At 45.3% G+C, this 13,439-nt stretch overlaps 1 protein-coding gene across 1 annotated transcript; it reads right to left on the bottom strand.

Annotated features, from left to right (window-relative positions):
* Positions 1 to 3,794: 3,794 nt before the first annotated feature.
* On the bottom strand, positions 3,795 to 12,451 carry LOC135369760 (prohormone-1-like). The gene is made up of 3 exons (XM_064603277.1): positions 12,431 to 12,451; positions 9,354 to 9,443; positions 3,795 to 4,865 (listed from the first exon to the last, which is right to left on the bottom strand). The coding sequence occupies exons 1-3, from the start codon at positions 12,449 to 12,451 to the stop codon at positions 4,671 to 4,673; spliced, it is 306 nt and encodes a 101-aa protein (XP_064459347.1). The 3' UTR covers positions 3,795 to 4,670.
* Positions 12,452 to 13,439: the final 988 nt, after the last annotated feature.

The following is a 13,439-nucleotide window of genomic DNA, read 5'->3' as shown; positions in this document are numbered from 1 at the left end:
TTGCGAGGGCGTCTGGAATGCGTCGTCAGGGCAGTTCCGCTCGAGCGAGGGACTTAAAAACTACGTAATGTTGCTTGCGTATGATAAGAGCTTCACGCTTTATGCAGATAATTGTGAGGAACAAGGCAGGATCAGGTAGCGAGGGCGGAACGTAGTTTAATCGACTCAGCGGGATTCCAAACTGGATGGCGAGGGCTCGATTAGGCTCCGTGGATATGATATCCGACGAAACATCGGACCGAAGCTCTTCCCGTAACCATTTGTTGCCGTTTTACAGAACTCGTAGCCAGAAAAATCTATCGATGCAAAGTCAAACGAACACAATGCTCGTGCACGATGGAAAGTGATGTTCTTAGGCGGGAACACAGAAGAAAGGACAAACACACAAGCCTCAAGTGCCTAAGAACAATGAAAGAAGGAAGTCACCGTGCTGCTAGGGGTAAAAATCAAAACGTACAGATTTGCTGTCCACGCTCCCATGAAATTTGTAGCCGCCTCCTGTACAGAGCCATCTATTTTCTCGCCACACTATTTGTTAGGTCACAATTAGTGCTACATCGAAGACGCTGAACCAAATGAGTTGATCCGAGTTGAGCATCAAGGAAGCGGGGACAACCCACACGATTGTACCCAATTATTAACAAGACGCCAGGGGTTAAGACCCCGGCTTAGGATAGTACGTTTAACACGCCTGGGCAAACAGAACAACACAAAGCGGAGGAGTAAGCCAGAATCGTCAGGGCTTACCTATCCTAACTTGCGTCGAACAGAAGAAAAATAGTTCTCGTGCGATATAAAGCGAAATCACGACGAGGTTGAAAGATCAACTACATCCGGGACATTTCCTGCTTATCTTATCCTTGTATACACTTTTTCGCGGCTAATCTTTTATGATTAACTCATTTAACTTCATTCTGGTGGTGGTGGTGCTAATGAAGGAACTCGCCGCTGTCGGCCTCACAGAGCTAGGCAACGTCACGACTAACGCTCTGGGGGAATGTGCGTCCTGGGCCGGCTTCTCATCATCACTGCCCTAACGTACCACATGTCATGCCGTATACGTAATGGCGTATGGCAATGCCCTATATAGGGTAATGGACCCAGCTGTGAAACACCCCATTGCCATATCGTTCATTTGTTGTTGTTGTTGTTCATGTGTTGCATATTCGTGTGTGCGTGTCTTGGAGTAGAAGGACTCACCCTCACCTAAGCACGTGTTTGACAACATTGCTCCTCCAAGGTCGATTTTTACCTCCTCATCACAGCTACTGAAAGTCTTGCAACGTGGGGCAGAGAGCGGAGACGCGCCGTTGCTAGAAGACAGCCGCCACAGTTCCTGGTGACGTCATCCACTCTCGAAGAATCCGAAACTATGAAATGCGGGATCTTTCGTAGCATGGACACGGGGGGCAATGAGAGCGTTCTATAGTCTTGTGGAAATGAAACTTTGTCTCTTGCATACATATACGTATACTATTCTCCAAGTTTATTTTTTTTCTTTCAGTTCCTTTTCTGCTCGTGAGCGCATCCTTCGTGATTCCTACACTGGGCTACCCAATCGAATCTACAAACTGTGCCAACAGGTCAAGCTCTTACCTGAACCGTTACGTACCCTGCTCCTTTAGTTGACGTGATCAGCTGTTACCACAAGAGCCTGAGCTGTTATGAAGCTGCACTTACAGCCCAACACCATATTCATCATTACCGGACATTTGTCATCACTGAGCGAGGTCATGCAACGATGGAAATTGATGTTCTGAGGGTGGAACACAGAAGAAATGACACAGCGCTTGCATCAGATGCGCTCGGTGCACGGAGTCACTTTACAGTTCGCAAATAGTTTCTCAAACGCTACTCGAAGTTGCGGGTAATGAAATACCAGGCTTCTCGTATAATTGGACGCGAGCTGCAATGTTAGACACACTGTTCCGCGTGCGTGCCTTCTGTTACTGGAAGATTTGTAACGATGCATATTGCGTCACCCGAGGACGCGCATACTCTTGTGAGATGCATCACGGTATGAAGACGATTTAGCGTGCAGTGGCGTAGATTTCAAACCGATATAATGAACTGTGCACACGGTGCTTACCAATGGTGTAGCCAGGGGTCTCTGCTTCAATTTCGGCTGCATCAGTTCCATCATCCTCATGGTGCAGCAGTGCTTCACAAATCGCGATTTTTTTTGTATCCCACTTTTCCACGGCGCGCAAGATGTGTGTGTGTGTGTGTGTGTGTGTGAGTCTATTTATAATTTATTGACTTAAACCTTCTTCATTCTTTATTATTCCTTTTATTATTTCCGATTTTATTTTTTTGGCGTATTCGAAGGGTGTTTTTCGGAGTCTTATTTTCGGAGTATTCGGAATTTTTCGTTGTATATGTCTCACAGCGGAGTCAATATCCGAAATTCGGAGATAAGGCAACGGCTTTGAAACAATATATTCACACACACAAAAAAAAAAGAAGAAAGAAAGAGAGAGAGGGAGAGTGATAGTCGCAAGATAGTTTTCGCCTTGCACACCGGGTTACGGCTTACTTTCTGCGTTGCAGCAACTAACGGCCCCTCCAAGAAGACAATTTTCATGTCATATGTGCTCCCTTCAGGTTAGTATTGCCTAGTTTGAGTTGGGTTGAGTTGGCTATGGTTGATCAGCGAAACACAGACAAAGGCACAGAGGTACCCTTGTCCACTTTCAGGAGTAGAGGAATCACAATTCACAGAAAATGGTAAAGGAAAACCGATATATGCCTTAAATTTCACTGGCTAATTTTTTTCGGACATATCCGAAAATCTGGAACTGTATTTAATAAAAATAAAATGCTCATAGTAAATAAAAACATACGGCATGCAAAAAACAGCAACAAATACGATGTTATGAAGTGTTGCATCGCTTAGACTGCGATATCCTACGTGATTGGCTGTGAGTTGATATGAAGGATATACCGATATTAACGGCCAGCGCCATAGGAGGAGAGGATCAGTCGCGTCGACCCCGCGTTGCAGAATCTGCTAAGCAGTCCCTGTACTCACATGAGCGACGTTCCTCGGAATGCTCCAATGGAAGATGCGAGAAACGTCATAGCTTTCTGCTGCGTTGAATGTCGTGTCTTTCGCTGCCGTGCAATATACCGCGGCGCAGCCACAAGACATTCGGTATAGCAGACGACAGAAAAAAAGAGGCAAACCGTGTGTCGTCTGCTACGTTCGCGGTACGCAACTCCCGACATTCCGGCAATTTGCGAATTGCGCGTTCTCAACAAAACACGCGGCGGATCTTTTGCACCGTAAGCAGTTTTTGCTTTTCCTTCCACTAGAATATCCCGTGGGGATGTCGGTCCTTTGAATACAGGGTAAGCGTAACAACATGTGACGTCAAATTTTTCGAACAACAACAAATACATACGCCGATTACAGCCCTTCCAGTCAACAGCCCTTGCCGTCGCACTTTTACGTGAAGCTTTTCATCCTCCCAAAAGGATGTATTCAAGGTGGAATTCTTCCAACGAATGGCGCGTTAATGAATTTACTGAGGCGCGAGCAACCACCCACCACTACGAAACCACAAATATTCTAAGGACCCCACCACAACAAACTTTGTTGTGAGTTCCTGAGAAGCGTGCACGGCGAGCGTTGTGACTGGTCGAGATCGAAACGGCTGTCGAAACGTGTTGCCTGCCCCAGAAATGAGAGAAAGAAAGAGAGAGAGCACAGAATACTGAAGAACGCGTCATTGCTTTCTTGTCGAGACTATACGGGATGTGGACTGCTGTGATAAGGTCCAGCCAGAGTGAAATACAAACCGAAGTCGCAATATTTATTGAAAGATCCCATAAATTACAGGAAGAAAATGCAATCAAGAAGGGAGGCTTCGTACAATGCGAACGATAGGGACGATATGACAAGGAGGGAAGAGGCGTAAGGAGGAAAGATGTGCACGAAATGAAGGGGTAATATCTACGAAAGAGAGAGAGTACGGGATGAAAATAACGTTATCGTGGACAGCCGGACGCTCGTACAGAAGGCGGTGTACGGTAACACATAGAGAGATCACTGTAAATCTACACATGCTGCTTGACTAGGTCAACTAAAATGACTGCAGTACTCTTGCCACTGGTGATTTCACGAATTAAACATGAGAGAGTGATAGTCTTGTAGACGAATTAAGATAAGTCAGGGTGCTCAGGATCGTTCAAAGTTTCTATTTCTCGGCATGAGAAAACTTTCTTCAGCGCGTGTTCCACTCTACTTCGTCGAATTGTGTACCGCTCCGATATAGCGACGATTTCTGATATAGCGATGCAGTTTCCAATATAGCGACACATTTTTGTAACATCAAAGTAGTTATCGATATAGCAATGCCATTTCGTGTAATTATCCGATAGTTTTCCTTCATTTGTTCTGCCCTGTGGCACCTTCTTTCGTTGTCTTATTTGCGAACGTACTTACGAAATTCATAATCTGGAATAAAGTCTTGGCAGGGATTAAGAAATGACGTAAGAGTCCAGCAACTCACTAGTAATGTACACGTATGTTACACGGCGTCTTGAAAGAAAATACGACCTTCGCTACTACCTATCGTCGGGGCGACTGTATGGGTGACAATGAGGGCTCGGGTGTGTGACTCGCGGTGGAGGACTTCCGTGGAACAGCAACGACGAACTGAAGGCGTTTACTTCCGGCGGCCGAAACAGGAGACTGCGTTGAATGCGCACTGTCTCCAGCCGCTCCGCTTGCGCTGGAAGTCCATGGACTGTTCGAGGTCCCTCTGCTGAACGCGACGGGCCATTTGCTTTGCAAACAGGTAATTCAGCAAAAGGTTGTCCAAGTTGCCGCTTGAACCAGGGTTGCCAGACTCTTCCACCAGCTGTTAAAGAGAAAGGGAGAACAAAGTCGTGAATTTCAGGCGTAGACAAATTCAAAACACCCCTAATATAGAGACACTGAGATTGAAGACAACACAACATGATTCATTCATAACTGAATTGAATTGAATGTTTTATTTTGCATAATGGAGGTTTCACTCGAAATGCATAACAGCGTGCCAGGACGCCCGTCGTATGCCGTAATACATTACTATCTAGAGCTACGCTTAAAGTGCCACTGTGGTCTCAAATCTCGTACGTGTCTTTAGAATCTTATCGAATCTCTACGATCCCACTAGTCCGGGATGTTTGCCTCCCGGCCCCCAACTACTGGGTTTTCTCATTCTTTTTATTTATTTCGACTAACTGCGGCTAAGTGGTCTGGGGTGGCCAGTCTGACTTTGTCGTGACTTAAATGCCCTTTTTTTTTTCTTTTTCTATCACATCACATCGCATAAAATTAATTTGTAGTTTTGAGAAGTAGAGGTCATAGGTTGCTCAATCTGCCACATGTCTGGCAAACATTGTTCCTCGAAGGTCGATTTCCGTCTCCTCCCAGAAGCGGTTGGCAGTCTTTAGAGGTGTGGTCGCGCCGGTGTGACCAGCTGCTCCAAGACGCTTGTTGTGTTAGCACGGGACACTGAAGTCTATCCTCCGACAGTTGCTCTACAGAACTACAGAGTGTCGGCAATTTCGCCATAAGTCACTACAGTACAAAAAGCGGAATACAGTGCCGGTACAAATCTAAATAAAGCACAACACCTAGAAAACATAGCACCGCTAATCTGCGTCGGAATTGATAATCTACGCCGGCTGTTTGTCAGCAACAGCTTAGCCAGTGGTAACGAATTAAACAGTGGTCAGAGGAAAGAGATTACCTCTAGCAGATGGAAATGGCAAAATATACTTCGTGCGTAATTCAGGAGAACCAGTCGTATCGAAGGCAACTTCAAAAGTGCAGTTTGACTGGGTCAGGACTAACCTCTCCATATTTGTCTTTCACATCCAATCCAATCCAATCTAATCAAAAGTGAAGCTAATTAGCGATACACCTGCCTCCGCTTGACGCCAAGCACGATACGCAATTGGGGGGGGGGGGGGACTATGTTGAAACAAAACGCATTGCCACGATGTGCAATCTACTCATAAAGCTTTCGGGGGTTTTCAATATTTCTTTCGAATCGATTCGGCGCCTGCAGAGGACTGGTGACGGAAATGGAATTACCATATACGGGGGACACAATGTCTGGTCGAACGCAAACGAGTTTCCACAAGCATTACGGAAAACCACCTTTTATTTTCTTTCAGTATTTAACAGCGATGCCTGATATTTAGCATTAATAAGGCTTCCAAATGAAGTTTATTCCGAACGAAATCGCGTCGTGAGCAGACATTATGAAAATGGCTCCCATTTACATCCTACGCCAACCACCCCAAGTCACCATCTTCTTTTATTTTTTTTTCTTCTACTGTCGGCTTCAGAGAATTCATGTGGGGCGCACCAATCGCAAACTACTTCCATATTCAAATTTTTTGCATTAAAGATGCATTGCATGATGCTGCGCGCTCTGGTTACTTTTAGTATTTAAAAAAAAAATATTCCATCGAGTTCAGCTGTTGTGACGTCAGAGTGACTAATAAGTGCAATGTGCTGCAGAAGAGCTTGATCGCCCGTCATGCACGCGTTTCTTCTTCTTTCTTTCCTTTTTTTTTTCCTTTATTACATCGCCATCACCATCATCTCACCGCTTGGGCCGTCATTCGGTGTAGCCCACCAGTTAGCTCTTCCTTCCTCTAGTACACCCTCTTTTCACTCCTTTACCCCCCCCCCCCCCTTCTGTGTTCTTGCACAGAACGTCAGCGACCAAGTGTGATGGTATATGATCAATTATTCAGGAAATTCCACCGCGATATGGCTTGTAAACGTACCGGCTGCTGTATAATAAAGACAGATGGTTCGGAACTTCGATATTTCGTACTGCGAGACGACTGGGTACCGTCATGGTCCAATCTCCACAGCATACATCTCGAAGATACCGAACGGACCGCGCTTCTAAATCAATGGTATTGACTATGCAGCGGAAGTACAACCCTTAATGCACAATGCGCAGAACTTCATAACCCCACGTGAGATTCGGCGCCAGATAATGTACGTGTTGTCCACCCACGCACTCAACCGCGATTGCTCGTCTCCGGTTATTGCGTCTTCGTTTTGTGTGACTCCCATATGACCTCCGGCGTCCAAAGCGGGACTGACGGCGCGCATTGCTCTATCAATTTCAAATGATTCAACTGCCAAAGTCATCGTGGGAAGTCAAAGCAGCAGTCAGCTCTGCTGACGTCAGGAACCGAATCTGGGTCACCTGATTCATTTCAGGTTCGATTCAAGGTGTCAGCAGGTCATTTCCCCAGAGTTGTTTGAATTCGTTAATTTCTGGGCGTTTGAGGCTTAGACCTCTCCCTGTTTGTAAACAAATGACGTCATAGTGTTCAACAGCGCCACCAGTTTGGTAGAGTTGAACTATATATGCTCGAAGCTAGGGGGGGGGGGCGAACAAGGTCGCGCCCGAAAGCCACGGTCTTGAGGGGGTCTTGAGGGGGATTACGATGGTCCCTGAAAGGTCCCCGCGACCTTCGGTCCTACTTTTCTTTCAAAATCAGATTTGTACGTAACGCGTTACAAGTAATTGCGTTACTTGTAATCAATTACTTTTGAAGTAGAGTCTGACCCAAAATAACAATGCTCTGTGACAAATTTCGTGTGTCTTGTTGGGCTGTTCAAGCGGAAAAAAATATTATTGCTACTTCTCACGCGCGAGTCTTTCGCGCACTTTCAGGTGTCCCAATCACTTGAGTGTTGTTTTTTTTTCTTTTTTCTTTCCGAAGCACACAGGGACGGAAATTTTTGCATGAATTGAAAGGAGCAGCCCGAGAAACGCGTTACTTTTATACTCGTTACTCAATTACATTTTGAGTCGAGTAATTTGTAAGGGTATAATCAATTACTTTTGCTACAAGAGTAACGGCAACGGTAATCAATTACTTTTTTTGGAGTAACGGGCACAAGTCTGCTTTCAATAAGAGGCAGCGAACAAGTGCCCATTCCTGGAACCCAGCCCTCCCTTTCCGATTTGTTTCGATTTCAGCCTGTCTACCAACGTCGTGATGACGTTTCTCGGGTAGAGGTTTGTTGTGGTCTGTCTCGGCCAATTCTCATTGTTTACGTTTTCAAAAACTGCACTGTGATTCTGTTTTGTTTTAAGGGACACGAGTCTTGTGTTAATGACTCCAAAGTATTACATAAAACAAGTTCATATTGAAGATCAACAAGAAATGTTGTGAGTGTATTTGTCAACAAGAAATGTTGAGAGTATTTGTCAACAAGAAATTTATAGAGTGTATTCGTCAACAAGAAATGTTGAGAGTGTGTTTGCTCTCTCATTGTTTGTTGTCAGCGTGCATGATGATGATGATGACTGTGAAGAAAAATATGGAGACCTAAGCCCCACTTAGCGTGAGTCCAGCTACTCCAAAGCGATTGCGTGGTAGCACATGTCCAGTAAGGTGCCCAGTTAGTCCATTGGTTGCTTTGTGCTTTCGCTATACTCCTTGTTAAGGGTAGCAATATAGCCGCAAGAATTTTCTCTCGTCGTTCACTGCCTTCACTAGCATGCAGCAGCTGGCATCTACACTGATGGAGTCTACATCTATGTGCTCTCATTTTTTCAGTTCTAAAATTCTATACTCCGACAGAAGTGCGCTCGTGACAGGAGAAAAAGAAGAGCAGCAACCACGTAGCCTTTCTTGATGTAGTATGAAATAATTAGGGATGGGACGAATCCAGAATTTTGCGAATCCGATTCCGATTCCGATTCCGAATTCGAATCCGTATCCGAATCCAAGGAAGGTTCTGCGAATCCACGAATATTTCGAATCTCGACTCTTTCGAATCCTTTCTTTAAAAAGAGCTGAAAAAGCCAAGAAAAAAAAAAACATCTACTGGAGTGTGTTTTGAAGCAGAACATGATACATTTGTTTAATGAAAAAAAAAAAAAAAAACAATAGTTCACTTTCGGGAGAAAATGTACCCATATAGTAGTTTATTTAACATATTTAACACATTGTTCATCGACTACAAGAAATACATAAATTATCGAGTCTGAATTATTTCCATAAAGCTAAAGCAACAATCAAAAGAAAAATCATATTACTTTTAAACTTGCAATGTAACAGTTCCCGCCTGAACTCTTTCAGTCTAGAGCAATGTAAACAAACAAACAAACAAGAAAACACCCGTCGGTGAATGAGGCTTTCGGCGGACTCCGGAGGCACAAATTTGAAAAAGAAACGAACACACGTGGTCGGTGGATTCGAAAGATTCGATTCGCCGTTTTAGGCACTAGGATTCGGATTGGCGAATATCGTATCCCTGCCTAGGATTCGCGGATTCTGTTGGCACATCCCTAGAAATAATCCAACGTGCTACTTGCACATAGAGGAGTTGCACCGCGGCACTTGCGGCACGTGCTGGAAATGATGAGCAGCAAGAGGACAGGAAAGAAAACACGAAGGCGGTATCCCTTATCTTAGAGCCCGCTACTTAGGATCGCTTAGAGGAATGTGATTCAGGTAGAGTGCTAGGCGCCCATCAATATGCCGCAGGTATGTGCAAGTCATATCGAGGCAGGAGGCGAATACACCGACACAAATCCCAGGAGGCACGGCGAATCCGCGCGATGCACTCTGGGAGTCGTGTCCTCCGGAACGTTGCTCTCCGCACGTATCTCCGTCCAGCCCAGCATGTTATTTTCTGTGCGGACGAAGAGCGATGTGAGGTCTCGTTTCAAATTGATTGCACTGAATAAAATTGCCGTTCTGCACAAAATTGGCGCAATTGCATTCGAGTTCGGCTTTGAAAAGTCACCGAGAGAAAAGGAAACCCGAACAATGCGATCTCACGTGCACCGCAATGACTCGGTTTCACGTTGGCCTGCACGAAACAACGTTGTTCTCAGTGGATAACATATTGACTTTATCCCAACGTATCGTGCTGGCCCGTACCAGAATCTCCAACGTGGCAAAGCAGGAACACGATCCTGTGTGACGGCGACAGTCACAGAAACTCATGCTGAGCGAAAATCTATAGAGCAGTAAATAAATAATATTAAAATAATTAAATATACCATGATGTTATGTCAAATATTAATTTACCATGCCAAATATTAATGCAGTAGAAGTGAATTAATATGACAGAGTAATCCACGAGCGATACGGTTTTACCCAGAGCCTCGCATGCGAAAAAAGGTATTGCCCATGGTTCCCGCTGCTTCTCGTAACGTGCACAACAGAGGGCGCTGCAAGTTTTGCAAGTCGTCTACACTCACAAAACAGAACTTCGCCGTATAACGCTCTCCTAGCGAACCGTCTTCTCGAATATGACATCGTTCTCTCCCCCGATTTGTTGAAAATGGGATGCGTACGCCTTTTTTTTTTTTGTGACACTTATGACCTAAGCAGTTACGTTAGTTGTCACAGAAAGGCGCGCGCCTCGCGCTTTCCACAAATAAAATGTGGCATTATGTGCAATAAAGGGTGCAACGCATCACATCACAGAGCTCTGTTTTAAGATTAAGAGTGCTTCCAACGTGAGGCGAGGAGCGGAGACGCGCGCTGTTGGTAGGAGACAGACGCCAGGCGCTGCCGGTGACGCCGCACACTCTGAGAAAATCCGAAACTATGAAGTTTTGCGAGATGTTTGAAGTTCTGTGAACGGGATTGATTCACATCCCGTTCCCGGGAATATCGTTCCGTTTGCACGCGGCTTCCCTTGGGAGTCTGCACTGTACCGAGACTAATGTACCACAGTGCACAGTGCAAAATAAGATATATATTTTTAAACTCCGTAGCGGACCTTTTAAGAATGGCCATTGAGCGCACACCGCTACCAGCCTTTGTGCGGTTCTCTCAGATTTGTCAGTGGCCAACAGCGCTAGCCGCATGTGAAGAAGGGGGCATGACCTCTTTCTCTGCGGGACGCCTAATAAGGTTCCTTCCGGAAAAAGCGTACTCCAATGATCACGGAGCAATCATCACAGAGAACGTCGCCCACACCGCTAGACGGACTCTGAACAAAGTTCGGTCATGCAAAAACGTGCTCTACAAGAGCCATTATTCGGGCGACCCGAAGGCTCGTTAAACTTCCGTAATTAGTTACGGACCCTGCACTCCTCCGATTTCAAATTGGGTCCACCACACACTGCTGATTCAGTTCACAGACGCAACCGAAAAGCTTTCACAGCGACAATCTTGGCTTCCGTCACGAATATCCTCGAGGCTAGGACAAGGGAAGTCTCGGGGCAATTGAAGATTTTAGCGAAGAGGGCCATTGTGCTCCCACGACTTGGAAGTATGAATTATGTTAATCCAGTTTCGTGCAGAAATCTCAACTCCTTATGTGCCCCCCGTTGCTTTTTGGCCCCATCATTGCTGCCCTCATAAAGAAGTTCCCCTCAATCACTATAGCGTATAATTATCTCTACTTTGATGGGCCAACCTATAGAAGGCAAGCTAAATGGCTTTCATTTGTTCGAGCAGAACCTCTAGGCCTCATTGATGGATGCCCCCCACCCCCACACACGCGCACACACCCAGACGCATACTAATCCTCACTGGCTTGGCTTGGATTGGATTGGATTGGAAAGAAAAAATATGGATATGTTAATCCCGATCCAGTCAGGACTGGCTACTCCGAAACGCGTTCGAAGGTGGAATAATAGAGCCAAATAGAGCCTCGCTGGCACTACGAACGTTGTAAATGACTTGTCTATAACGCATGTATCAGATGGTCTTACGCGGATACTCCCATGGTGACCCAAGCTAAAGTGTAATGAAAACAAATTGGATATAAAGAGTGTTTATAATTGGGAGCCAAACCACGCCTTAAAGCATGCATTTTGCCCTAAAATTCCACTTAAAATTGCCACTTGTTTTTTTGTTTTTGTTTTGGTACTTGGTTTTAAATTTTTACGGATAAATCGCCAAACAATTAAAAAGCCATACGTTGCCATTGACATTTCCGAAGGCCTATATGTAGCGACTACTACTGCATCGTCTGTATGTGTGGGTTAGCGCCGTTTCGTAGAAGTAGAAATTTTGTTACGATGTTTATTTTGCCGCGTTTTTACATTTGAAAACATAATATACACTTCTGCCAGTACACTTCAAACAAATATGCCTCGCAGAATTAATTTCGAAGCATCACTGATACCACGACAGCTAAACAAAATTGTGGAACAGGGTATTGACAACGCATGTATAGGAAATAGTGTTTTTTTTTTTTTTTCGTAATTTCCCGAAAAAATCTGGAAGCTGGAAATTCTGGATGGGATTTTTAAGCAATCAGTACATCGTTGACGAAGGTCTCGGTGTCTGCCAGCTGTTCCTGCGGTGTGTTCAACGGAACTTCTGAGGTACCGTACTTTCTACCCCTGCATATTTCTTACCGTATGCACGCACTATAACGACGCTCTCGAAAGAGATTGTGGTGAGCAACACACAGAAAAATAACCGTTTTTAGAGAGTTCTTCATAGTCCAAAAACCTTTCGCCGAACTTTCCTTATCTTCGAGAACGAGATCTACGACTTGGGATTTCCTGGCGTCCTGCTTTGGGAGGGTAAAAAATACGGACAAGCCCAAGTTCTTTCTCGAACGGTTATTTTTCTGTGTGAAGCTGGGAAATAGCACGACGTGTCGTGCTCTCCAAGACGGAAGTTAATCTCAAGATAAGCATTTGCACACCCATCAAATTAAGCAACCTCAGAACGTCACCCGCGTTTCGTAAACTGCATTGCAATCTTCTCTTTGACACTCATGAAATGTTGACAAACCGGAAGGCCCTCCTGTCTCGGGAGACCATGTCCTGATTGGACGTTGCGTTCCGGGAATATCGTTCCGTTTGCACGGTGCTTCCCTTGGGAGTCTGCACTGTACCGAGACTAATGTACCACGTGTTAAAGGGGCACCAAAGTACAACAATTTCTAAGTGCGAAACGCAAGTATTAGACGGGATTGACGGAAGCTTTGATAGATTCATTGATTGGTTGGTTGGTTGATCGATCGATTTTTATTCCCGTCTTGGTGCCTGGTTAACGGCTAGAACCTTTTAGGCTACGTTAAGAAGCAATAGCCTTTGACGCACACGACCAAAGTGTTCGTTTACTTCACGCTCTAGGAGTCGCGTAATGGCGAAGCAGCGTCTTTCTTTATTATGTTGAGTTGAAACAGCAACAGTGACTCAGGTTACCCTTTCGCTGTTCCTTATTCCGTTTATCCCCGCACGGTCAGATATGGAGGAAAAGAAAGCGGGAGGCGCCCTAAAATTGGGGGGGGGGGGGGGGGACGCGTTCGAACGAAGAGAAAAGTGTGCGCTAAGTAACGCACAAATAGCGCCCGAGTGTTAGCATCTTTGAGAGCTCTTTACGTATCGCGTTACCCGCGAAGGCCATCGAGCGACACTTGCGTTCGCCACTTTGGCAGCCACTTTTGACACCCTATCCGAAATTTCCAGAGCTAAACT

This window comes from Ornithodoros turicata, chromosome 10 (assembly GCF_037126465.1).
Source record: "Ornithodoros turicata isolate Travis chromosome 10, ASM3712646v1, whole genome shotgun sequence".
In the NCBI taxonomy this organism is placed as follows: Eukaryota; Metazoa; Arthropoda; class Arachnida; order Ixodida; family Argasidae; genus Ornithodoros; species Ornithodoros turicata.
Note: the sequence above shows the minus strand (reverse complement) of the source record. Positions and strands in the feature narration are given on the sequence as shown.